This window comes from Pseudorca crassidens, chromosome 4 (genome assembly GCF_039906515.1).
Source record: "Pseudorca crassidens isolate mPseCra1 chromosome 4, mPseCra1.hap1, whole genome shotgun sequence".
Lineage (NCBI taxonomy): Eukaryota > Metazoa > Chordata > Mammalia > Artiodactyla > Delphinidae > Pseudorca > Pseudorca crassidens.
Window position 1 is genome coordinate 106,875,132 of NC_090299.1, and position 26,499 is coordinate 106,901,630.

Below are 26,499 nucleotides of genomic sequence, written 5' to 3' on the forward strand. Positions count from 1 at the left end.
ATATTACTCAACTTTTCCAAAAGTCATCTCCTCAGTCATTAGTCCTAGGATGCTTTCCAGAAATCCATCCTGAAATACACTTCTCCAATATCTATGCCCTCAGGCCCATCTCTAATAATAGTGGGGTCTTGGGGGAAGGTTCAAAGAGAGGCCCATATTCCCCTGCCTAAATATTTGAAACTTTCTAAACAAGCTAACAGAATGTTAAATGAAATAGTTCTATCCTCCTACCTTGACAAATATACTTTGACAAATATATATCAAAAACATTTTAAAAATAAATAAAGCTTATGGATTTTACATGATGAGAGTCAGTAAAATAGCAAAGATAACAGATTTAATTATTTCACAAATCTGGGTGTTCTGTTGTACGGCCATGTTTGGATGCATGCAAAGTAAAGAGATACATAATTTATGAGTTATGCTATATTAATGGTTTAAAATTTATTTTTCTTGGCTACATTTCAGCAAAATTAATTCTTAACTTTTTATAATTGAAATTTTCACATAGTTTGTGTTCCCAGTCATGCCAAATTAGATGTTACCTGAATTAATAATCTTTAGATAGCTTTGTTATTAATTTTAATTAGAGGTTTCACTCTGCTAATGCAGTGACTTGAATGGTCAATTAGATTTCTAAAGTATTACTTGGATTCAAAAATGAACCATGATTTTTTTTTTTTTTTTTTTTTTGCGGTACGCGGGCCTCTCACTGTTGTGGCCTCTCCCGTTGCGGGGCACAGGCTCTGGACGCACAGGCTCAGCAGGCATGGCTCACGGGCCCAGCCGCTTCGCGGCATGTGGGATCTTCCTGGACCGGGGCACGAACCCGCGTCCCCCGCATCGGCAGACGGACCCCCAACCACTGTGCCACCAGGGAAGCCCTGAACTGTGAATTTTATATCATGTTCACACATTGTAATGGGTTGCTTACAATAAATTACCTAGACACTGAGCTTCCAGAATAAATGAGAAAACACACAATGAACAGATTCCTTCAGGTTGTGTTTATTGAGAGTATGGGGAAATTGTTGGTCATAAGGGTACGTGGCCCTTTTGAGTTCCCGCAAGATTTTTAGGTCAAGTCCTCTGTGAAAATTCTGTCTTTTCAAACGTACCTCCAGCTCTTCATGGGCATTCCAGGGCAGAAGAAAATGGAAGGGGGTCCGACTCTCACCTTTATTATTCATTAGCTTCCCCACCGTGCTATCCTGGGATAACACAGCTTTGGGACTAAAGTCTGTTAGTCAAAAGAGTGGACATTTAAGGTTAAGGATTTTTAGGATGTTAAAGGTGATTCAATGCCCATACTGGGCTCTGGTTCCTTATGTGGCAGTGTGTTCTCTGGTACGTTGCTTTTTCCTGTTTCTGAGAGGAAGGCCTTCTGAGCCTTTGGTTAAGAACAGGGGGCCATTATTTTCTGAGACTAAGGTCAGTACTGGACCTCATGTGAAATTGGCCATAACACAATACACTTTTTCCCCCTTTATTCGTCTATTCTATCTTTTAGAATTTAAGCCCTGCAAGAACAGGCACACTCTTGCTATTTTTATTCCCAGTTCCTTATGTAGATAAAGTCTGGCATAAATACTGTGTTAGGATTAGCTGTTGACAACCCTGTCTGCTCAACCAAATTGTGACTCTTGTGGAGGAAGGAACAGATATTTTGGTTTGTGGATCTCAGTGCCTCGCCCAATCTTGGAAACATGGTCATTGTTTAATCAATGAGTTCATTGGTTAATGTATGTGTATCCTTAGAACTCTACTCCTACTGTGGAAAGGAAGAAACAGTGTAATCCATGTCCCACATGGTCCTAATGTTAGTTTGGTAAACATCCAAAAGAAGCAAGAAGAGAATAATAGAACAAGAATGGCATTAGAACACAGAAGTGGCTCCTGTCTCCATTGTGTTCTTTTGGCTACGCTTAATTTTACTTTCTGTTCCAAAGATTCCTGAATCTTGGACCACCATTTGGCCAAAGCCTCAAGGTTGACCAAAGAACTTCATATCCCTTGGACTTACTTCTCTTTTCCCTCTCTCAAGGATCTTTCATTCTTTCATTCCCTTTTTCGCACGGCTCTCTTGGTCTCCCCTTTTTTTTTGAACTCATGATCATCCCTTTATCTTCACCTAGTTCCCTGCTGGATACCACAGAGATGGAAAAGTAGGAAGGGAAAGGGGGCTGTCACAGAGTTATACATACTGCCAAGATGAACAATTTTGGTTTTTTCCTCAGCTCTCTCCTTCCAGGGAAGTAACATGACTATGGAAGAAAGCCTGCATTCTGTACTTAGAAGACTCGTAAGCACTGGTATTACCAACAATAGAAATGACTTCTGTGCTACAGAATAGGAAAATCTGCACAGTGCTGCATTTCAGATGACCGTGCCAATGTTTATCCTTTTAAGGAAGACAAGCTTAAGCCAAAGTCCAGAGGGACATTCCTGAATGTTTCACTCTGCATAAATCGCTTGGGACCTTTGCAGTACCAAGGGGTGTGATCGGGGAACCACAATAATGACTGAGATTGAATAATTTTCTTTTTGGTGAAAGAGGAGCAAACTTTAATCTGTTTTAAAGAAAACAGAGAAATTTAAAATTTCCTGCACACTCAAGTGTATGGAGCAAATTCAGACTCACCACCCAACGTTGGAAGACTCAAAAAAGTGATCTGGAGGACAGTAGAGATTGAACTTTTATAAGGGCAGGTTGAAAGCTCAGGATTTAAAATATAGCCACTGACTTTGCTTTTCTTTTAACTGTAACTATTAGAAGGCATACAACAGAGCTGACTGCCTCTTTCATAAAGCTCTGCCTATTTTTATCTATTTTTATAATGGATATTTATGCAAGATAGAGAAAAAAAGACTATGACAAAAAGATTATACCCTAGATAAATATATTACTATATGTTTATAAATTTAAATTTCTTTGCAATTTAAGAAATATAAATTTCTTTGCAATTTAAAGATTTTTCAATTTGTTTAATGACCAGCTAATGTATAATTATATTGGATTTAACCAAATTCTACTACAAAAATAAAGAGTATCATCAATCTGTTATGGGATTGAAAATTGTCCTGGTTCAAAGCACACTTCAAGCTAAAAGGTAGAATTCTCAGGAGGGTATTGCGTCAGTAGTGGGGTCAAATTAATCCTTGCCTAAAGGGAATTTTTGTTTTTTGTTTTTTGTTTGTTTGTTTTTGGCTCAACCGCATTGGTTGCGGGGTCTTAGCTCCTCTGCCAGGGATTGAACCCAGGCCCACTGCAGTGAAAGCACAGTCCTAACCACTGGACTGCCAGAGAATTCCCCTAAAGGGTATTTTGAACACACACTAAGAAAGTTTAAAATCAAGCCTCGAAAGTCAAATTGATTCCAAATAACCTAACTGCATTCCAGAACAAAATGAAAAAATATTTAAAGTGATATAAAATATATAATTACATTTATAACCAACATGAAATTCATATTTGACATCCAATCAACAATTACTAAATATAGGCACTCCACCTCAGTACTGTGTCTCATCAGTTTGATTTTCATTCTGAGCATCAGACTACTTACTGCTGATTGGATAATGAGTGTTGCAATCATCAACTCCCATAGTTCTCCCTGTATAACTTTCAGATATATATTCTCTCTATCATTACCCCCAGGATAGCCCCACATCATTCATGTCAACAAATATTCTATGAAGGGCATCTTGCTTTGGGCCAGAAATTGTGTTATTTATTGGGATTCAAAAATGAGTCTCTGCCCTTGCTCACAAACTAAGATAATTCCAATCTAATGTAGCAAATGTTTATACAGATTAAATGAAGTACCATAAGAAGATGTAGAAAAGGATGTCTGGGGGACTGTGGAAAAAACATAATTCTAAATGGTACCATCTCATAGGTCCCTACTAAATGTCAAGGATCATTTCTAATCCTCCCAGTAACTCTTCAAGGCAGGTAATATTCCCATTTTACAACTGAAACAATCTCAAAAACCTTAAGGAACTTGCTCAAGGTTAAGAGGCAGAGAAAACCTGGCTGATTCCCAACCCCTTGATTTTTCTACCATATCATGCTATTTTCAAAGGGAAATAACATGTAAGTAATTGCTTTCTAGAGGTACCAATAGATGAGCTTGATCTTGAAAAATAAAAAAGAGAATTTACTAATGGTCAAGGGAAGACCTAAACTGAAAAAAGAAGGAAAAATGGGTACAAAAACATTAAAACCAGAATGATCATTGCACATTTAGAGAAGAGTTTATTGTTCTAAACAAGTAGAATACAGAAGGGTGGGGCAGAGATACATTGGACAGAGAGTAGATAGTCATTTCTCAAAGAGTTTTGCTCCCTTTTTGAATTTCGCCCTCATATTTCACCTTCAATGCCAGAAGAATTATCCTGCTAAAATAGAATGATGTCAGTCACCTATGTATAAGCATTTAAGGTTTCTCTTTTTTTCTCCAGCTTAAGGTCCATATTTCTTAGCACTGATGGCACATGCGCCTTGTTTTTCTAATCTTTGAAATGGGTATGTTTTGAATATCTATTTCCTCAGTTACTATAAGGAGATTTTATACACACACACATACAGTCTCAGCCCTGTTTTTTATAACATATAAAATGGTATGTTTTTACTAAATGTTAGTGATTATTATTAATAATAATAATTATTATTGCTATTCTTTGTGCTATCATAGTATAGTGAGTCAAATCAGACATTTAGCAGAGATGTTTTGGTGAAAAAAAAGAATGTTGAAACTGAAATACAAGTACTTCAATTTTTTTTTGAAAAATTAACACATTAGAAAGTGGAGTGCAGGTGGTAAGATCTTATGGTTTTACTTTTTTCTTTATTTCCCTTTTTATGCCAGCCACAAACAATTTCCTTAGTTGGATATAATAATTAGCAAATATGACCCAACAGGTCAAAGAACCAAAACAAATTTTGCTCCATGTTAACCTTTTAGATTAACTTTGCTGAGAACATTGTGAAGCTGTCACCCTTATCTGCAAGAACATTACAAGCAGGCATTCCTGTCAGGAAAAGCACAGGTTGTACGGTAATTCACTGTGGTTACCTGTTGTGCAAAGTTTAAAGGAGTGATGAAATTGAAATGGCATTACTTCAAGGTTTTTTTCTGACTGGAAATTCTCAGCAGGTAATGTCTACAAACCAGGAACTTATAGTCACAACTTTGATCAATGAAACAAAATCACTGAAAGAATATTTTGGCCCATGGAAATTCGTTTTCTACATTTTGTGCATCAAGGGCTTAATTTCACACAGTTACTCATGTATATAAGAAAATTTTTTTCACAAGATAACTAATTATATGTGATGTATTATAGTATTTTCCTTTTTTTATTCTATCCTATTGTATTCGATTCTGTTATATAATAAAATAATAGTTATAACCCACAAAATTGATTTTATGATCTACTAATGCATCACAACTTGTAGTCTAAAAGCATTGCTCTAGTGTCTCATGACAGAGCCAAGCTTTGACAGTCCATGATAGGGTCTATGTCCTTATTAGTGCCTTTCAAGGTACTTGGAGAGTACAGATCAATCCAAGAAGAAGATATAAAAATTGTAAATATTTATGCACCCAACATAGGAGCATCTCAATACATAAGGCAAATGCTAACAGCCATAAAAGGGGAAATCGACAGTAACACAATCATAGTAGGGGACGTTAACACCCCACTTTCACCAATGCACACATCATCCCAAAGGAAAATAAATAAGGAAACACAAGCTTTAAATGACACGTTAAACAAGATGAACTTAATTGATATTTATAGGACATTCCATCCAAAAACAACAGAATACACTTTCTTTTCGAGTGCTCATGGAACATTTTCCAAGATAGACCATATCTTGGGTCACAAATCAAGCCTTGGTAAAGTTAGGAAAATTGAAATCATATCAAGTGTCTTTTCTGACCACAATGCTATGAGACTAGGTATCAATTACAGGAAAAAATCTGTAAAAAATACAAACACATGGAAGCTAAACAATACAGTTCTAAATAACCAAGAGATCACTGAAGAAATCAAAGAGGAAATAAAAAAATACCTAGAAACGAATGACAATGAAAACACGATGACCCAAAACCTATGGGATGCAGCAAAAGCAGTTCTAAGAGGGAAGTTTATAGCAATACAATCCTACCTCAAGAAACAAGAAACATCTCAAATAAACAACCTAACCTTACACCTAAAGGAACTAGAGAAAGAACAAAAGATCCCAAAGTTAGCAGAAGGAAAGAAATCATAAAGATCAGATCAGAAAAAAATGAAAAAGAAATGAAGGAAATGATAGCAAAGATCAATAAAACTAAAGCCTGGTTCTTTGAGAAGATAAAGAAAATCGATAAACCATTAGCCAGATTCTTCAAGAAAAAAAAGGAGAAGACTCATATCAATAGAATTAGAAATGAAAAAGGAGAAGTAACAATTGACACTGCAGAAATACAAAGGATCATGAGAGATTACTACAAACAAGTATATGGCAATAAAATGGACAAAATGGAAGAGATGGACAAATTCTTAGAAAAGCACAACCTTCTGAGACTGAACCAGGAAGACATAGAAAATATGAACCAATCACAAGCACTGAAATTGAGACTGTGATTAAAAATCTTCCAACAAACAAAAGCCCAGGACCCGATGGCTTCACAGGCGAATTCTATCAAACATTTAGAGAAGAGCTAACACCTATACTTCTCAAACTCTTCCAAAATATAGCAGAGGGAGGAACACTCCCAAACTCATTCTAGGAGGCCACCATCACCCTGATACCAAAACCAGACAAAGGTGTCACAAAGAAAGAAAACTACAGGCCAATATCATTGATGAACATAGATGCAAAAATCCTCAACCAAATACTAGCAAAAATAATAGAACAGCACATTAAAAAGGATCATATACCATGATCAAGTGGGGTTTATCACAGGAATGCAAGGATTCTTCAATATATGCAAATCAGTCAAGGTGATACACTATATTAACAAATTGAAGGAGAAAACCATATGATCATCTCAATAGATGCAGAAAACGCTTTCAAAAAAATTCAACACCCATTTATGATAAAAACTCTCCAGAAAGTAGGCATAGAGGGAACTTACCTCAACATAATAAAGGCCATATAGGACAAACCCACAGCCAACATGGTTCTCAATGGTGAAAAACTGAAAACATTTCCTCTAAGATCAGGAACAAGACAAGGTTGTCTACTCTCACCACTATTACTCAACATAGTTTTGGAAGTTTTAGCCACAGCAATTAGAGAAGAAAAAGAAACAAAAGGAATCCAAATTGGAAAAGAAGAAGTAAAGTTGTCACTGTTTGCAGATGACATGATACTATACATAGAGAATCCTAAAGATGCTACCAGAAAACTACTAGATCTAATCAATGAATCTGATAAAGTAGCAGGATACAAAAGTAATGCACAGAAATCTCTTGCATTCCCATACACTAATGATGAAAAATCTGAATGAGAAATTAAGGAAACAGTCCCATTTACCACTGCAACAAAAAGAAAAAAATACCTAGGAATAAACCTACTTAAGGAGACACAAAACCTGTATGCAGAAAACTATAAGACAGTGATGAAAGAAATTAAAGATGATATAAACAGATGGAGAGATATACCATGTTCTTGGATTGGAAGAATCAACATTGTGAAAAGGACTCTACTATCCAAAGCAATCTATAGATTCAATGCAATCCCTATCAAACTACCAATGGCATTTTTCACAGAACTAGAACAAAATATTTCACAATTTGTATGGAAACACAAAAGATCCCGAAAAGCCAAAGCAATCTTAAGAAAGAAAAACGGAGCTGAAGGAATCAGGCTCCCTGACTTCAGGCTATACTACAAAGCTACAGTAATCAAGACAGTATGGTACTGGCACAAAAACAAATATAGATCAATGAAACAGGATAGAGAACCCAGAGATAAACCCACACATATATGGTCACCTTATCTTTGATAAAGGAGGCAAGAATATACAGTGGAGAAAAGACAGCCTCTTCAATAAGTGGTGCTGGGAAAACTGGACAGCTACATGTAAAAGAAGGAAATTAGAACACTCCCTCACACCATACACAAAAATAAACTCAAAGTTGATTAAAGACCTAAGTTGAAGGCCAGACACTATATAAAACTCTTAGAGGAAAACACAGTCAGAACACTCTATGACATAAGTCACAGCAAGATCCTTTTTGACCCACCTCTTACAGAAATGGAAATGAAAACAAAAATAAACAAATGGGACCTAATGAAACTTAAAAGCTTTTGCACAGCAAAGGAAAACATAAACAAGATGAAAAGACAACTCTCAGAATGGGACAAAATATTTTCAAATGAAGCAACTGACAAAGGATTAATCTCCAAAATTTACAAGCAGCTCATGCAGCTCAATATCAAAAAAACAAACAACTCAATCCAAAAATGGGCAGAAGACCTAAATAGACATTTCTCCAAAGAAGATATACAGATTGCCAACAAACCCATGAAATGATGCTCAACATCACTAATCATTACAGAAACGCAAATCAAAACTGCAATGAGGTGTCACCTCACACCAGTCAGAATGGCCATCATCAAAAAGTCTACAAACAATAAATGCTGGAGAGGGTGTGGAGAAAAGGGAATCCTCTTGCACTGTTGGTGGGGATGTAAATTGATACAGCCACTATGGAGAACAGTATGGAGGTTCCTTAAAAAACTAAAAATAAAACGACCATATTACCCAGCAATCCCACTCCTGGGCATATACCCTGAGAAAACCATAATTCAAAAAGTGTCATGTACCACAATGTTCTTTGCAACTCTGTTTACAATAGCCAGGACATGGAATCAACCTACGTGTCCATCAACAGATGAAAGGATAAAGAAGATGTGGCACATATATACAATGGAATATTACTCAGTCATAAAAAGAAACGAAATTGAGTTATTTGTACTGAGGTGGATGGACATGGAGTCTGTCCTACAGAGTGAAGTAAGTGAGAAAGAGAAAAACAAATACCTATGCTAACAGATATATATGGAGCCAAAAAAAAAAAAAAAAAAAAAGGTTCTGAAGAACCTAGGGGCAGGACAGGAATAAAGTCACAGAGGTAGAAAATGGGCTTGAGGACACGGGGAGAGGGAGGGGTAAACTGGGACGAAGTGAGATAGTGGCATGGACATATATACACTATCAAATGTAAAATAGGTAGCTAGTGGGAAGCAGCCGCATAGCACAGCGAGATCAGCTGGGTGCTTTGTGACCACCTAGAGGGGTGGGATAGGGATGGTGGGAGGGAGATGCAAGAGGGAGGAGATATGGGAACATATGTATATGTATAGCTGATTCACTTTGTTATAAAGCAGAAAGTAACACACCATTGTAAAGCAATTATGCTCCAATAAAGATGTTAAGGAAAAAAAAAACATAAAATAGTGGTCAAAAATGGAAAAAAATTAAAAGATCAACTACCTTTGCACTTTCAGAAACTGTTGTTCCAAATCCTCACAATTTCCCTCAAACACCCAGCTCTGTTGTTAGCCCTGATCACTCAGCCTGCTCTGTCCTCCTATTTTACTGTGATGACATCTAAACTCACCTCCCTTCATCCTCAAAATCTCTGTATCTTCCCCTTTTTCTCCTTTTACTTTGTTGATATTGAGAAATAATTACCCCAGCCTGATCGCATTTGCTAAATTTAAGCAATCAATAAAACTGATCACTTAACCTCAACTATGGAAGTACAAATTCATGCATGACTTATTTTCCTTTTGCTTTTAAAAGCTATCTTAATTTTTGTTATTTTATTATTTTCCTTTATTTAACAATATTTTATATAGAATTTACTTTCAAGCACATTTTGCAAATGTGAACTTACTTGGTTTTCATAATGATCATATGAGAACTGTTTTCAGGACTTTGAAAGAAGTAAAAATGTTTAGGTTGGCTATAAGCTGGTGGAACGCAGAATGGATAAAAATGAAGCAGATACCATGAGAAAAGCTGTAACAAGAGATCACATGGTACAGGAAAAACAGAGAATAAGTTCTATTCCTGATTTTCTATTTATCCATTCCAGCCTCAAGTAATAAGTGTGGCTATTTCCTGCCCTGGCCATGTATTGTCTTCTTTCCTGGGCTTCTGCAAGTACCAAATAAATGCTAATACCATTGCCATCCCCTCACACAGAGCTTTTATTTTGCTTATTTTTTTTTTATAAGGCTTCAGTTACTTGTGACATATGTTCTGTGTGCCTCTTTGAAAACAATGCATGTACAAATGGACAGAATCAAGAAGACTAAAATCAAAAATAAAAGTATTTCTGATGAAAAAAATATGTGGAATGCAGTAAAAAAAATCATTGGAAAATATACTATTGACAACATTTAAAAATCAAGTTTTTGATTCTTTATTCATAATTCTTCTGGCTAAAACCCATATTGTGACACCACGTGTGTGATACTTTTATTTGTGATTTATACACTCATCTATTGACTTCCTAAATTTTGCTTCCATAAAACCATAGTCATCATGATTTTATTCTCCAAAAACATCTTATAACATAAACTATGTATTTCCGTGGAGAAGTTTCCCTTTTCTCTGTGCTGAGTTCCCTTTTCTAAAGTTGTCATAGCACTGTTTCTTCATGTTACGTTATCTGAACATGGTAGCATTTATTTAATCAGGACTACTTCCATAAACATTTAGGAAACAATTTTAAGAAAATAAAGATGAAAACCTAATTTGAAGCAATTTTTTAAAATCTTTAAAAAATTGCCCAAAGCCAATATTTTTGAAGGGTACTTAGTGTAACTTGAAATCATTTTAAATTGTTGCAAATTGCTCAAATCATTCAAATCTTTACTATAAATATAACAACAACTGAAGTTACCTAACATGCAGAGGGGAGTATATTGGATAGATATTAATGAATGCCAAGTTAAGAGTTTGGAGTCTATCCAATTCTGCATCTCTTATAAATCCTGTCCTAGCACCTTATAGACAGTAGGTGGTTAATAAAGGTCTACTGAATTGAATATCAACTATCTCCTCATTTTCTGTCTTATCCTGAACCTTTTATTTACTCTGACCTTCCCCCACCCTGATGGCCTCATATAAACTGAATTACCTCCCAAAGGCCCCAACTTCTTGTACCATCACAATGAAATATAGTGCTTCAGCATATGAATTTTGGAGGAACCAAACATCTAGTCTATAACATTAAGGTTGTAAAACACTTCTATTTTGTTTATTTAATAAATATTTATACAGCATTTAGTATGTGCTACTCTTCTACAAACGTTAACACATTTAATACTCATAACAACTCTGTGAGGCAGGCACTATCATTAGCTCTCTTAAACAGAGGGAAAGCGAGAGCAGAGAGAGATTAAATAATTCCCCGTGGTCCCATGGCCATGTGGCAAGTAAGTGTACAGCTGAGACTTCAGCCCTGACTGCCTGACAAACTCTCAGCTCTTCCTGAGGCAGACCCACTCCCTCAGCTCCCCAATCCTTCTCACAGCAACCACAGAATGTCACACACATCCCCGAGGTCCTCATTGATCCAGGAGGATCAACTTAAACCATCTGCTGTTTAATCCAAAAGGGATATTGGAACTGATGGTGAAAGTGAGAAGGCCTCAGTTACATAGAATCTGAAATGTAAGTACATTGATAGCTGATACTCAAGAGAGAATCAATCCCAGGAAACAGGCAAATTCAGGCAACCTGGAGTGAAATATACTAGTAAGCTAGTGCTTATGTATGTCGAAAACCATATCTGTTTGCTGCTTGCATCAATAGTAAAGTCAGGAACCACTAGGTACTAGCTTTCTGATGTTTATGATCTTTTCTGTCCACGGACAAGCCTAGAAAAGGGGAATGGACCTCCTGAGTCCCTTTCAACACCCGAGTAACTGTCATGAGTGAAAACACAGCCTCCTTTAGAACAAAAAGTGGCGCTCCTGTAATGACTAAATTCCAGAAATTCAAAGAGAGGGCAGATAAGAGATTACAACACTGTATCTTAAAATAAACAGTGAATTAACCTGTTCAATGGCCTACCCCCAGGCCCAACCTGGTAAAAACAATGGCATGAAGTGTGATTTATTTGAGACCCTAAAACTCCGAGAATTCGACAAACATTCTTACACACAAACTGAGATGACAGATGTAATTTTAAAGAGTGTGTTTATTCCAGGGATAAATAAAATCTACAAAACCCAACTTAAAGAGGAAGAAGAGAGACAAAATAAGGCTGCCATTCCAGCGTCAACTCTTCCACTCTCCAAAACAGAAGTGTCTTTAGAAGAAGTTAACTCTTGGACTTCCCTGGTGGCACAGTGGTTAAGAATCTGCCTGCGGATGCAGGGGTCACAGGTTCGAGCCCTGGTCCGGGAAGATCCCACATGCCGCGGAGCAACTAAGCCCGTGCGCCACAACTACTGAGCCTGCGCTCTACAGCCCGTGAGCCACAACTACTGAGTCCACATGCCACAACTACTGAAGCCCGCGCACCTAGAGCCCATGCTCCTCAACAAGAGAAGCCACCGCAATGAGAAACCCACGCACCGCAACAAAGAGTAGCCCCCGCTGGCCGCAACTAGGGAAAGCCCGTGCACAGCAACCAAGACCCAACACAGCCATAAACAAATAAATTTAGAAAAAAAAAGAAGTTAACTCTCGCCCTAAAGTTGTGCTGCAGTTCCTATATTGGTCTAACCAGTCTGACACTCACCGCCCACGACCAGGGGTGGCCAGGAGCCCACGGCCGCCCTCGCAGGCGGTACCCCAGAGGTGCTGGCGACTCACTCCCCCTGCGGGGATTTCGGCGCAGAGACGACACCCCACCCCCTCCCCGAGGGCACGGATTACGCGGGAGGCCCGCGGGGCCGCGCCCTCCTTCCGGACCCGGGAACTCCACGTGCGTCGGGGAATTTCTCTGGCCCTGGGCTGCCAGCCCCTGTCCGATCGGCATAAAAGGGCTTCGCCCGGCTCGGGGAGCCACAGAATCCGCTCCGCCAGCCCTCCAGCCCGCCTTCCCGCCGCAGGCAGCGACCCTCCGAGCTGAACCCCATGGCCCGCGCCGCGACCCCCGCCGCCGCCCGGCTCCTCCGCGCCGCGCTACTGCTCCTGGTCCTGGTGGCCGCCGGCCGGCACGCAGCAGGTGCGACCCGGCGCCCGGCATCCCCAGGGCGGGACGGGGGCGGGTGGGGGCCCATCCCGGGACAGCCCCCTGACCGAGTCTGTCCTCCCCGCAGGGGCGCCTGTGGTCACCGAACTGCGCTGCCAGTGCCTGCAGACCGTGCAGGGGATTCACCTCAAGAACATCCAGAGCGTGAAGATGACGCCCCCGGGACCCCACTGCGGCCAAACGGAAGTCGTGTAAGTGCCGCCGCTGTTGCTGTGCTTGTCACCCCCGCCTTCCCGACGACCCCAGCCCGACCCCCAGCCCGACCTCACGTGGATTCTCCCTTCTCTCTGCAGAGCCACTCTCAAGGCTGGTCAGGAAGTTTGCCTCAACCCTGAAGCTCCCATGGTTAAAAAAATCATCAACAAGATGCTAAACAAGTGAGTTATGGATTTTATTCCCACTTGCAACTAGAGCCATTGGTCACAAATACTGGCATCTACCTCCTGAAAATATTATTAGAGAAACGTATGGTTTAGTTGCAGGACTGAAAATCATTATTATTTCCCCATTAAATTTGATGTGCTCTGTGTCAGAAGGGTATTTCCAGGGCTCTCTGTCCTTATCCCCCTCTCCATCCCTATTCAAATGAGTGTGGGTATGTTCCTAAAAGATAAAGTAGATTTAGCCAGGGATGGTAAAATGCTTCGGACCCATTAAGGAACAAACATTGTTTACCTCCATTCCTCAATGGTTTCTACCTGAATGTGGAACCTCTGGTTTTGGGCAACATGGGCCTCCGAAGCTTACTAGTGAAGAGCAGGGACTTTTCAGTGAGACCTCCCTGAGGTCAAGTCTAGGATACCTGTGAAAGGTCTTTAACCCCTTTGAGCAGGAACCTTTTCTGAGTGCAGAGCTGGGCCAGGGTCTACATGCAGAAGTCCCTCGAGCCTCAAGGGCCTGAAAGAGAAAAGCAGCTTTCTTCAGCATCTGAACACTAACCCTTTTCTCATCACAGGGGCAGCACCAACTGACCTAGAGAGAAGTAAGAAGCTCATAGGGCATTTCCTGAAGAGTGGTCTCTGCTCTTGTAGGAACTGAAAATGAAGAAGAGAACAGCTGGCTTCTGGGGACACCAAGAAGGGACTTGATGTGCTGGACTATTTTTTATTATGAGTTCTATTTATTTATACATGTATTTATTTATTTTTATAGCTCATTTTAATATTTTACATGTTAGTATTTAAAGATTTCAATGTGTTTAATCAAACTTAACTCAGTCCTGATTGTTATTTAATATGAGGATGACGGGTTCTAAATGTCTCATTAAACTGATATTTATTGGGAGACCATAAAGTGCCAGGCACTGTGATAGAGGTGGAGGGGGTGGGTGCAAGAGGGGATCCACGCAATTGGACAGTGAGATCACTATGAGAATCAGGGAAAGTGTGTGCACATCTATGTTTGTACTTGTTTAAAACAAATGTCAGTTATTATTTATTGAAATGATCTCTTTATGTGGTCAACATTTTTATGTTGAAGCTTCCCTTGGACATTTTATGTCTTTCTTGTAGGGCATAATGCCTTGTTTAATGTTCATTATATAGTGTTTCTCTTTGTTTTGGAACAGAGAAGTTAAAACTATTGTTAAATTTTTTTAAATGCCACGAAAATAAAGGTTTTGCAAAAAAAAATAACATGCTTAGGTTTTGTTTTATTCATCTTGATCTTTGGTTCCTCCTAGGTGCCCCCAAGGTATTATACAGTTAGACTTAGGTTCTACCTAACTTTATGCCTGCTTCTGGCTGTTACTTCCCTTACTTTTCTGTTACTCAGGAAAGAGTACTTGGCACTCTACCCTCCCCAACCACCTTGAGAATCCTAGTTTTATATAAAATATTGCTGTTTTTCACACTGACCAATTTGTTATTCAAAACTACTTCTTCATAAACTGTTGAATTTTTATCAATATTTCAACAAGAGCTCCTATTAAATGGTTATGGTAGTGGTTTTTCAAACAATTATGCAATTCTTTTCCTTTTAATGAAGCTGGGAGCAAAGGATAGAAAAATGGATTCTTCCTAAGAACTCAAACAGTTTGTGCTATTGAACAATAATAATGACCAATGGAGATAAATACATACTGTACAGTAAAATACATGACAAAAATAACAAATGATAGGTAGGGAGATAAATGGATTTAGAATATGATACATCTCTTCAACTGTTAGAGAAAGTATTAAGGAAAATTATACTGTGGCAAGCATATAGTAATTTTTTAGGGCAACCATTAAAAGGGAATGCAAAATTTTGGATTAAAACTCTGAAAAGGGGATAAAATGGGATAAAAGAAAATACCTGAATAATACAAAAGTAGACAAAAATTAAGGAATAAAGGAACAAAACAACAGATGGCACAGGGAGAGATGGCTTCCTTTCAGAAGAATGCCTAATAATATAAGTAAAGCCTCTTGAAGGTGGGGTTTAATTCCCCTCCCCACGTGAGTTTGGGCTGGACTTTGTGACTTACCTCCAAAAAAGAGATAAGGAAAAGGGAAAAACAATATCCTTTCAGTGGAGAATCTGGCAGACAGACCTTAACCAAGAGCTCAAGGTTATTATGACCGCTTATGTCATGTGAATATCATGTTACCCCTCCCCCATATGATTTGATGACAAGGGCACTTCATCTCCATGATATTCTCACCCCAAACCCACAACCCCAGTATAATCGTGAAAAAAGTCATCCTAAAAATCCAAATGGAGGAACATTCTACAAAATAACGAGTATTCTTCAAAACCGTCAAAGTCATGAAAGACAAGACAAGACTGAGAATCTGCCACAGGTCAGAGGAGAAAAAAGAGACATGAGGACTAAATGCAACGTGGTGTGCTGGACTGGATCCAGGAAGAGGAAAAAGACGCTAATGGAAATTGACGAGATTTGAAGGAAGACTGGAGTTTAGTCAACAGTAATGTACCAATGTTAATTTCTTAGTTTTGACAAGTGTACTATAATCATGTAAGATATCAACATTAGGAAATACTGGGCAAAAGGTCCACAGGAACTCCTTGTACTATCCATACAAATATTTTGTAAATCTAAAATTATTCCAAATTGAAAGTTTATTTTTAAAAAGATAGGACAACTAGAAGAGCAAGATAGTAGACTTAAATCCAACTATATTAAGAATTATAGTAAATTTAAATGGAATAAACACTCCAATTAAAAGTCAAAAATTACCAGGCTGTGTAATTAAGACAAAAAAATCTATGTTGCTTAAAAGAGGCATACTTTAAATATCAAGACCCAGATTGCTTGAAATGAAAATAATTGAAAGTATTATATCATGTAAAAACCAACTGAAAGAAACTTGGCATGAATACATACTTAATGAATGAATACTTAAGACCAAATTAATACGTTAAGACTTAAGGAAAGAGGTAGTCAGAGACAAAGAAGGCTGATTTAAAATAAAAAGATGGTGGGACTTCTCTGGTGGTCCAGTGGTTAAGACTGCATGCTTCCAAAGCAGGGGACACAGGTTTGATCCCTGGTTGGGGAAGTAAGATCCCACATGCCTTGTGGCATGGCCAAAAATATAAAATAAAAAGGTGGCAATTTTACAAGGGACAAAAATAATTCTAAAATCTTATGAACTTAATATCATATTATCAAAATATATAAAGCAAAACAGAGAAACACTAAAAGAAGCAATAGATGAAACCACAGTCATAGTTAAAAATTCTAACAAACCTCTGTCAATACTTAATAGACAAAGCAGTAAAGAATCAGTAACAGTATAGAAGAGTTAAACAACATGACCAACCAAATTGGCCTGAAGAAAACACATAGGAATGCTTCACCTAACAATTGCATAAATCACATTTGTTTTTCCAACACACAGATAACATTTTCTAAAAGGGAGCATATATGAGCCATAAAGAATGTATCAACAGATTTTTAAATTCTGAAAGGTTACAGAAGATATTCTCCGATCATCAAGATTTTTGAAGACTGTAACTTTCCTAGCTGAAATATGTAACATATCACTGTACTTGATGTGCGTGCTGTGGTTTATAACTAATTTCTCAACTTCCTAAATTTTGCTTCCACAATACAGGAAGCATCAAAGCAGGGTCATCATGCTGTTTCATGCCCATCACAGCCAAGTGTGATAAAAAACATTTCCACAGAGACATTTCCTCATTTCCTATATCTATTTCTTGACGTATTCTTTGGTAATTTTGGCATTTCTGTCTTTCTTTGGCTTATACTATATGTAATGTAATTTAATTACTTCTCTAAAAGTTTAAAAAGCAATCTTAAGAAAATGGAAATACAAAGCTTATATTGAAATTGATTCTTTAGAAGCCTTGGAATAACGCCCAAATCTAATATATTAGTTGGTATTCAGAGTTAGTTGAAATGAATTTAAATAATCATAGACTTTGAAACCACCAGGCTGTCTTTACTATAGGAACAGAAGGTAAGACTAGCTCTATTGCAGAAGAAAGTATGCATGAAGAAGTTCATGTTTCAGCTTTACCCACTACATGTCTTTTGCAAAACTGACCACAGTCTCTTGTATATTGTGTGTGCTTCATAAATGTCTTTTGATTTAATATTTTTGACGTCAAACAAATAGACTGTCAGATATTTCTTCAGCTAAGATGGGTTTACTTGAGATTAGCAGAGAACTGCAAATTGGGGATCTGTAACCACGGCAAGCTGCGTGCAAGTCCCCACGTGGCAAAAGAAGAACACTTTTGGGCTTCCCTGGTGGCGCAGTGGTTGAGAGTCCACCTGCCGATGCAGGTGACACGATTCGTGTCCCGGTCCAGGAGGATCCCACATGCCGCGGAGCGGCTGGGCCCGTGGGCCATGGCCGCTGAGCCTGCGCGTCCGGAGCCTGTGCTCCGCAACGGGAGAGGCCGCAACAGTGAGAGGCCCGCGTACGGCAAAAAAAAAAAAAAAAAAAGGAACACTTTTATAGATAGGAGAAGGAAGTTGGGGGGCTATGGTAAACAGAGTCCACGGATTGTCATTGATCATGTCCTTGCCAGGAAAGGAGTCTTTTTTCTTCCTCTTGGGCTCTGCTCTTGTCCCAGGGTGTGAGAGCTCCCCCTTCTGGTCTCTCAACTCTATTTAACTGAGGTTTCTGCTTATTAATCTTTTCCAGTATCTACCACCCCTCATTTTCCACACACTCTGTGAAGCTTTAGGTTACCCTAGCCTTTCCCCCTCCCCGTGGTAGAGAGCTGATAAAGGTCATGGTGTAGTCCGTGCAAGAGGGCTATGGAAGAGGGCTATGAGGTGCATGTAGAGACTTCCCGATGGAGGCAACACCAAACTGGGTCTTGATGGACAAGCAGAATCCTATGGGCACGTGGCCTCCAGTGTCTGAGCCCTCCCACCTGCTCCTGCCTCAGTCTCTCCCCTCTCCTTGCTCGCAGAGTGAGCTCCATCTGCATGAGCCACTTGCTCTCCCAGTATTCCCATGCTCTTTTTAATAGCCATGCCTTTGCCCATTTGGCCCTGTCCTGGAATGTTTTCCACCCCTCAGTGTTCCCCCTTTACCTGGAAAATTCCTTATCCTTAAGACTAATGTGAATGAGCACTTCTTTTAGGAAAACTTGTCTGATGTCTCTCATAAAGCCACTCTATATAAGAGTTGCACTGGGTGTCCCTCCTCACTCCTGATACCTTGGGAATGGTTTGCCATGGTATTTATCAAGCTTTCCTAAAAATTTTCTATCTGTTGGGACTTCCCTGGTGGTCCAGTGGTTAGGACTCTGCACTTCCACTGCAGGGGGCACGAATTCAATCCCTCTCCCAGGGAACTAAGCTGTGGGGCCAAAAAAAAAAAAAAATTCTATTTGTACATTCATTTCCCTTATTGCATTGAGAGTTAGAGGGTGGCAGAGTCTCCTATTCCTCTTTATATTCCCAGCACCAAACTTCATTCCCACCTTATAAATGCTGAGAAAATCATCGTTGAAAATGCTGAAACAAATGGAGAAAGAAAGACATTAAATGTGAGTTGAAACACCCTCCTAGGTGTAAGATAAGTAAGATAACTAGCATAAGTGGAGTCAGTAACAAAAACCTAACTCAAATTAGCTTAATGAAGAGGAGAAGCATTTGACCTATGAAACTAAAAGACTGATGAGTAGATGCGATAAAGCTTGGTGTTGCAGTTCAAAAATTCTCTTCAGTAACAATCTCACTCCAGATTAGGTTGCTTTTCTCTATGCTGGCTTCATTTTAGGCAACCTGTTCTCAACCACTGGCAAAGCTCTAAGCTTCTGTTCTACTAGATATAACCCAACAGGAAGCAAGCGCTTTTTTTTTTTTAAAAGCAATTTCTTGACAAAAAGGACCCCAGGGATTTTTCTAATTTATTTATTTATTTATGGCTGCGTTGAGTTTTCATTGCTGCGCACGGGCTTTCTCTAGTTGCGGCGAGCAGGGGCTACTCTTCGTTGTGGTGCGCGGGCTTCTCATTGCGTTGGCTTCTCTTTGTTGCGGAGCATGGGCTCTAGGTGTGGGGGCTTCAGTAGTTGCAGCACATGGGCTCAGTAGTTGTGGCTCGCGGGCTCTAGAGCACAGGCTCAGTAGTTGTGGCGCACGGGCTTAGTTGCTCTGTGGCATGTGGGATCTTTCCAGACCAGGGTTCGAACCCGTGTCCCCTGCATTGGCAGGCAGATTCTTAACCACTGTGTCACCAGGGAAATCCCCCAGTGATTTTTCCGACTTGACTAGGCTTAGGTCACTCACCCACCCCTGCACCTATAGAGTGGCTGGGGGCTGGACCCAAACTGGAAGGACTGACCAATACTACTTTCAGTCATCAGCTCACTTCTGGAGCTTTGGAGCAGGGTCACCCTACCTGAGCTACCCAGATTGGGAGGAAGAAAAGATGTTTCCCACAGGAAAGCCAAGGTTTTGTAACCAGGAGCAGTGGGAAGGGGCTCAAGGCAGGCAGAAGTGACAAATGCACTAGAGACTGGACCAGGTGGATGACATTGACATTGGGTGAAACGCTCTGGAGTGAAGAAGGGATGGATCCAGGGATTTACTGCTCCAACATCTTCCCTCTTCTCCCCTCGGAGCCAGACTCATTCTACTCAAAGTAGTAATTGTGACAAAATAGCGTTAGCAGTTGTAGGCACAACTTCCCAAGGCCAGCGTGGGGAGAGCAGGACGGTACTGCCCATTCCTGCTGCTCCACCATCTCGGGATACAGCAGCAACTCTGGATTTTAAAGGCAGATTATATACTGCCAATCAAATCTGCAAGATGCGGTAAATACGGTAGCTCAAAATAAAATTTAGCAACCTGTGTTTTTATTTTAGGGTTGGCTCTATATTTTTTAAATTGGTGATTGTATTAGTTGAAAGTTTGGGCATATACATCTGCCATTCAGCTTATAAAACAAGTAGTTAGGGAAGATGCTTGTTAAAACAAGAAAGAACTGGATTATTTTAGTAGGTTTCAGAACACTATTGCTTTTTATTTTTTAATTTTTAAATTTTGTTTTGTTTTGTTTTGGCCACAGCCTGCTGTTTGTGGGATCTTAATTCCCCAAGCAGAGATCAAACCCGCGCCCTTGGCAGTGAAAGTGCGGAAAGTGTGTAACAGTCAATTAACACATATTTTGTATATGTATTATATACTGTATCTTAAAATAAAGTAAGCTACCGTAAAGAAAATATTACTAGGAAAATCGTAATGAAGAGAAAATACATTTACATTATTGTACTGTATTTATTGATACTGTAAGTTTAAGTCATGTTTATAAGATGAATCATCTGTCAGTACCTCCATCAATATTGCCTTATTTAATACAAAACACTATAGATGTTATACGTATTACTAACATGATTCATCAAAAATGAAAGATAATGTAAAAAAGAAATTCATATTTACTTCAGATATAATAATTAATTCACTAATAATGAAGAAGCAATGTGATTGCTTTGTGGTAGCCTAGTGTAATTGTTACAATTGCTTCACAGTTGCCTAGCCTATACACTAATGAATGAACCATTATAACAATCTTATGGCCTACAGTATTACAGTCATATTCATAACATAGTATTAGAAATATTGTTAAATTAAAAAAAATTTACCTGTGATGATAGCCTTATACATAGTTTCCCCAATTAAGAAAGAGAAAGACATACTGTATGGTAATGCAATGAAGGTAATGTAATGAAAGCAAAGTTATAAAACAGGAAGAAAACTAACACATTAACTTTATATTAAATATCACTCACCTTATGCCTATGTAGGAATAGACTAACATGTACATATATTCTATACTTTCTTGACATACCAAACTTTTTCTTAATTTTTTTGACATTTCTAGGCTATGCGGTTAGCCTGCAAGTTTTTTTCAAATTGTCACAAATCTCCAAAAATGTTTCCAATATATTTATTGAAAAACATCTGCATATAAGTGGACTTGTGCAGTTCAAGCCCATGTTGTTCAAGCGTCAACTGTATTCCAATTAGAATCTCAGAAAATAAAAAATAACAATAATATCTAAACAGATTCTCAATTATTGTTGAGTTACTCATATTTTATAAACTTTAGATCATCTTTCATTCCCTACTCTTTAAAAAAAATTTTTTTAATTTCCTGTCCTTTTTCTCAGGACTGTACAGATGATTACTGACAAAAAATAAATGTAAAGACAAATCTTTATTTATAATCTACTTGTTCATATTCTTTTCTAATAATCAAGATGGGACATCTTTACTTTTATTCACATTTTGTAGTTGAAATGACTAAAACTAGAATTATGAAATTACCCAGCAATTAAACTAGATGATACAAAAAAATTCATTCTAAGTTTTCTCTTAAGAAAAACAAAAAGAAAAAAACAACCTTTTATATTGGAGGAGTTTTTGTTTTGTTTTGTTTTTTTCAATAATTCTTTTCTCTTTGTACAAAGATTTTATCCCTAGGTTAGTTTCAGCTTAGTAATACAGAAAAAGCAATTTCTATTTTATTTATTTAAAAATTATTTATAGCATTTAATATGTACTGGTGTGTTCAAATGCTAACACATTTATTCATAACAACCCGCTGAAGTAGATACTACCCTTAATCTCCATTTTACAGATGAGAAACTGAGGCACAGGCAGTTTAAATGTCATGCACCAGGCAGTCTGGAGCAGAGTTCTGCTCTGTGCCTCTACCCACCCCTGGAGCATCCCCTCCCTGCTCTTGCTTCCCACTGGGTATCCCCACACCTCTCACATATGAAACCTACCTGAGTATAATCCAACTAAGGGCATTAAAACTAAGGGTGAAAAATAAACTACACAATAATAAACTCTCCAGTTAACAGGTTGAAATGTCTTTAAGGGCATTAAAACTAAGGGTGAAAAATAAACTACACAATAATAAACTCTCCAGTTAACAGGTTGAAATGTCTTATTAGAAATTAGAAAAAAATAAAATATGACAGCAATTACTTCTCTAGAGGGAAATCAAATCGCTGGAAGCAGAAAAGTCCATATAACATGGAAATGAAATGAGATTTGTGATCGTAAAACAAGTAAATGGTATTAAATTCACGATCTAGCTCTTAGATACTTCACAGGAACACATGTTTTTTGTGCTTAGATGAGCAAAGGGTGCGACTCACACTAGGCATCCCCTCCTGATTCCTATGACCTATTTTGTTCTTGGATAAAACTAGAAACTGTGTACCTGTGAGCCCCACGCAGCTTTCCCTCCCTGCAACAGCTCCAAATGACCACCCGCTCCTTATTTCATGGATTAATTAACACCCTCTACACAAAAAAAGGTGGTATTCATGGATTTACTCGAGCTCTGGAAGTTCCAAAATTTCACAGGGGAAAGCAGCTTTGTAGCATTGTGACACTTTGTTCTAATTTAAACACTGAATTAAACTTTTGATCCTGGTCATCCCCTCACCACTGCGGGATGATATGACACCAAGTTTGATTGATTTGTGTGTAAATACCAGGAAATAAGGGAACATTCTTATGAATAATTTGAGATGACGTGTTTTAACAGAGTGTATTTATGCAGACGTAAATAAAATCATCAAGCCCCAAGATACGTATGCGTAACACATGAAAAATCAGTTCTGACTTTGAAATGTATATCTCAGAAATAACTTAAAAAAAAAAAAGAAAAACCAGTTCTCTCAGCTTCCCTCCTCCGTCGCCTTAATCCCCTCAGTCTTAACTACCTTCCCTCATGATGCCTGTTCTCCTCTAAGATGTGACACCACCACCTGCAAGACGACTCACTCCCCCTGCAGGGATTTCGGCGCAGAGACGACACCCCACGTCCTCCTCGAGGGCGCGGATTACGCGGGAGGCCCGCGGGGCCGCACCCTCCTTCCGGACCCGGGAACGCCAGTGCGTCGGGGAATTTCCCTGGCCCTGGGCTGCCAGCCCCTGTCCGATCGGCATAAAAGGGCTTCGCCCGGCTCGGGGAGCCACAGAATCCGCTCCGCCAGCCCTCCAGCCCGCCTTCCCGCCGCAGGCAGCGACCCTCCGAGCTGAACCCCATGGCCCGCGCCGCGAACCCCGCCGCCGCCCGGCTCCTCCGCGCCGCGCTACTGCTTCTGGTCCTGGTGGCCGCCGGCCGGCACGCAGCAGGTGCGACCCGGCGCCCGGCACCCCCAGGGCGGGACGGGGGCGGGTGGGGGCCCATCCCGGGACAGCCCCCTAACCGAGTCTGTCCTCCCCGCAGGGGCGCCTGTGGTCACCGAACTGCGCTGCCGGTGCCTGCAGACCGTGCAGGGGATTCACTTCAAGAACATCCAGAGCGTGAAGGTGACGCCCCCGGGACCCCACTGCGGCCAAACGGAAGTCGTGTAAGTGCCGCCGCTGTTGCTGTGCTTGTCACCCCCGCCTTCCCGACGACCCCACCCCGACCCCCAGCCCGACCTCACGTGGATTCTCCCTTCTCTCTGCAGAGCCACTCTCAAGGCTGGTCAGGAAGTTTGTCTCAACCCTGAAGCTCCCATGGTTAAAAAAATCATCAACAAGATGCTAAACAAGTGAGTTATGGGTTTTATTCACACGTGTGACTAGAGTCAGTCATCTGCCTCCTTTTTTTTCTATCAGAGAAACCCACGGTTTAGCTGCAGGACTGAAAGTCATTATAATTTCACCATTAAATTTGCTGTTAAGGTCAGAAGGATATTTCTAGTGCCTTCCATCCTCATCCGCCTGTCATGAGTCTGGGTAAATGTATGTTCCTAAAAGATGAAGTAGATTTAGCCAACGATGCGAAAAAGCTTCCTACCTGTTAAGGAACAGGTATTGTTTACCTCAGTCTCTCATGGCCTTCAGCCCTGAAAATAGAACCCTTGGTTTTGGACAATGCGCCCTCTGAGGGTGAAGAGCAGGGAATTTGTAGTGAGACCAACCCCTTCCTCCCCAATGCGAATCTAGATTCCACCCTTTATATTCCTATAACCTCGGGGAAAGTACTTAATCTCTTTAAGTCTCAATAACATGGGGAAAATAATAATAGCTACTTCATGGAGTTTGCTATGAGGCTTAAGTGATGTCATGCATGTACTTTTTTCAGCCCAATGTGGCATTATGTTGTGGCGTTTTGAAGATAATAATAAGATTGTGACCACAGGCTCCTTATTCCTAATTAAACAGCATCTAAGAGCCTGGCATTTTCTGCCACACAGGGCAGCAGTGGTTTAGGTAGCAACCACTTGGTGCAGGGCTGTGAGGTCAACGTTTTGGGTCCTACTAACTACCCATTTTCTCATCACAGGGACAGTGCCAACTGATCTAGAGAGCTGGAGAGAGCTTACTGGCTACTACTGCAGCCTTAGTGGAATCAAAGTGAAAGAAGAAAAACAAATAGCTCCTGGGGCCACCTGGACTGCGTCTAATGTTTTTGCCTGTTTCTTATGAGAGTTCTTCTATTTATTTACATATGTATTTATTTATTTATCTATTTTTCAAAGCCTGTATATTACTGTTCTATCTAAAAGGTATGAATGTGTTTGGCAATTCTCTGTACTGTTATTTTAAAAGGTCATTTTTACATTAAATCAAAGTTAATTCAGTGCTGACTATTATTTATTTGAAGGTGATGTGTTTTAAATGTTTTTCATTCATAAAACTATTGTGGTTTATTTTTGGCCGGATACCACACTGTACCATCCATGGTGATAAAAGCTGGAGACAGTAGCGGGGGATCCAAATAAATAGATCACTGTTAAGGTAGGGGAATGAATGTGTACATTTACTTTGTGCACTGATGAGAAGATGGTCAGTTGCTGACGATCTATTTACGGAAATCGTTTCACCGTCAACATTTCTGATGCTGAAACTTTAAAAATGACAATGTTCTAAATATCCCTTGGACATTTTATGTCTTCCTTGTTAGGCATAATGCGTTGTTTCGTGTTAATTATGCAGTATTTTTCTTTGTCTTGGAATAGAGAAGTTTAAATATTTATTAACGTATTTTTATAAATATCATGAAAATAAAGCCCTTTACAAAAATTTTTTGCTTAGGTTTCTTTTGTACTGCTTCTTTTTTTTTTTTTCCTGCGGTACGCAGACCTCTCACTGCTGTGGCCTCTCCCATTGCGGAGCATAGGCTCCAGACGCACAGGCCCAGCGGCCATGGTTCACGGACCTAGCCGCTCTGCGGCATGTGGGATCCTCCCGGACCGGGGCACGAACCCGTGTCCCCTGCATCGGCAGGCGGACTCTCAACCACTGCGCCACCAGGGAAGCTCTCTTTTGTACTTCTTGAACTTTTATTCCCCTCCTGCGTACCCAGCACTTGGATTTTCTATTGCTGCTGTAACAAATTATTACAAATTCAGTAATTTAAAAGCATACGAACTTATTCTCTCACAGTTCTGGAAGTCAGAAGACCAAAATTAGTTCCACTGGACTAAGGTCAAGGTGTCCGCAGGGCTGTCTCCTTCTGGACGCCCTAGGAGGTTCTTCTGGAGTCAATGGAGAAGCCATTGCCTTGATCCTTTTAGCTTCCGGAGGGCATCTGTATATCATAGCTCATGGCCATCTTCCTGTGTCTTCAAAGCCATCAACATAGCAAAGCCATCAACCTAACCTCTTCAGATCTCTTTCTAGGGCAGCAAATTTTGTCCCTACCCCAACAAATGTGTCTCTTTGCTGATTATTTTTAACAAACAGAAGATTCAAAAAGTTTTTCTTGTAACCTCTCTCTTAACTGCCTGAAAGAATTTAGATAAAGCACCTGCTCCTAGAATAGAGGTATCACCAGAGATATCTATAAACAATGTGAGGCAGGGGTGGTGAGGGAAACTCTTTAAGCAGGG

At 39.7% G+C, this 26,499-nt stretch overlaps 2 protein-coding genes across 2 annotated transcripts; both read left to right on the forward strand.

Moving 5' to 3' along the window:
* The first annotated feature begins 12,954 nt into the window (after window positions 1–12,954).
* LOC137223801 (growth-regulated alpha protein-like) lies at window positions 12,955–14,855 on the forward strand. The gene is made up of 4 exons (XM_067736259.1): window positions 12,955–13,194; window positions 13,289–13,412; window positions 13,515–13,598; window positions 14,177–14,855. Exons 1-4 carry the CDS (start codon window positions 13,104–13,106, stop codon window positions 14,190–14,192), a joined length of 315 nt encoding a protein of 104 aa, XP_067592360.1. The 5' UTR covers window positions 12,955–13,103; the 3' UTR covers window positions 14,193–14,855.
* Window positions 14,856–23,551: 8,696 nt separating this feature from the next.
* LOC137223802 (growth-regulated alpha protein-like) lies at window positions 23,552–25,247 on the forward strand. Its single transcript, XM_067736260.1, has 4 exons — window positions 23,552–23,809; window positions 23,904–24,027; window positions 24,130–24,213; window positions 24,951–25,247. Exons 1-4 carry the CDS (start codon window positions 23,719–23,721, stop codon window positions 24,964–24,966), a joined length of 315 nt encoding a protein of 104 aa, XP_067592361.1. The 5' UTR covers window positions 23,552–23,718; the 3' UTR covers window positions 24,967–25,247.
* The last annotated feature ends 1,252 nt before the right edge of the window (window positions 25,248–26,499 follow it).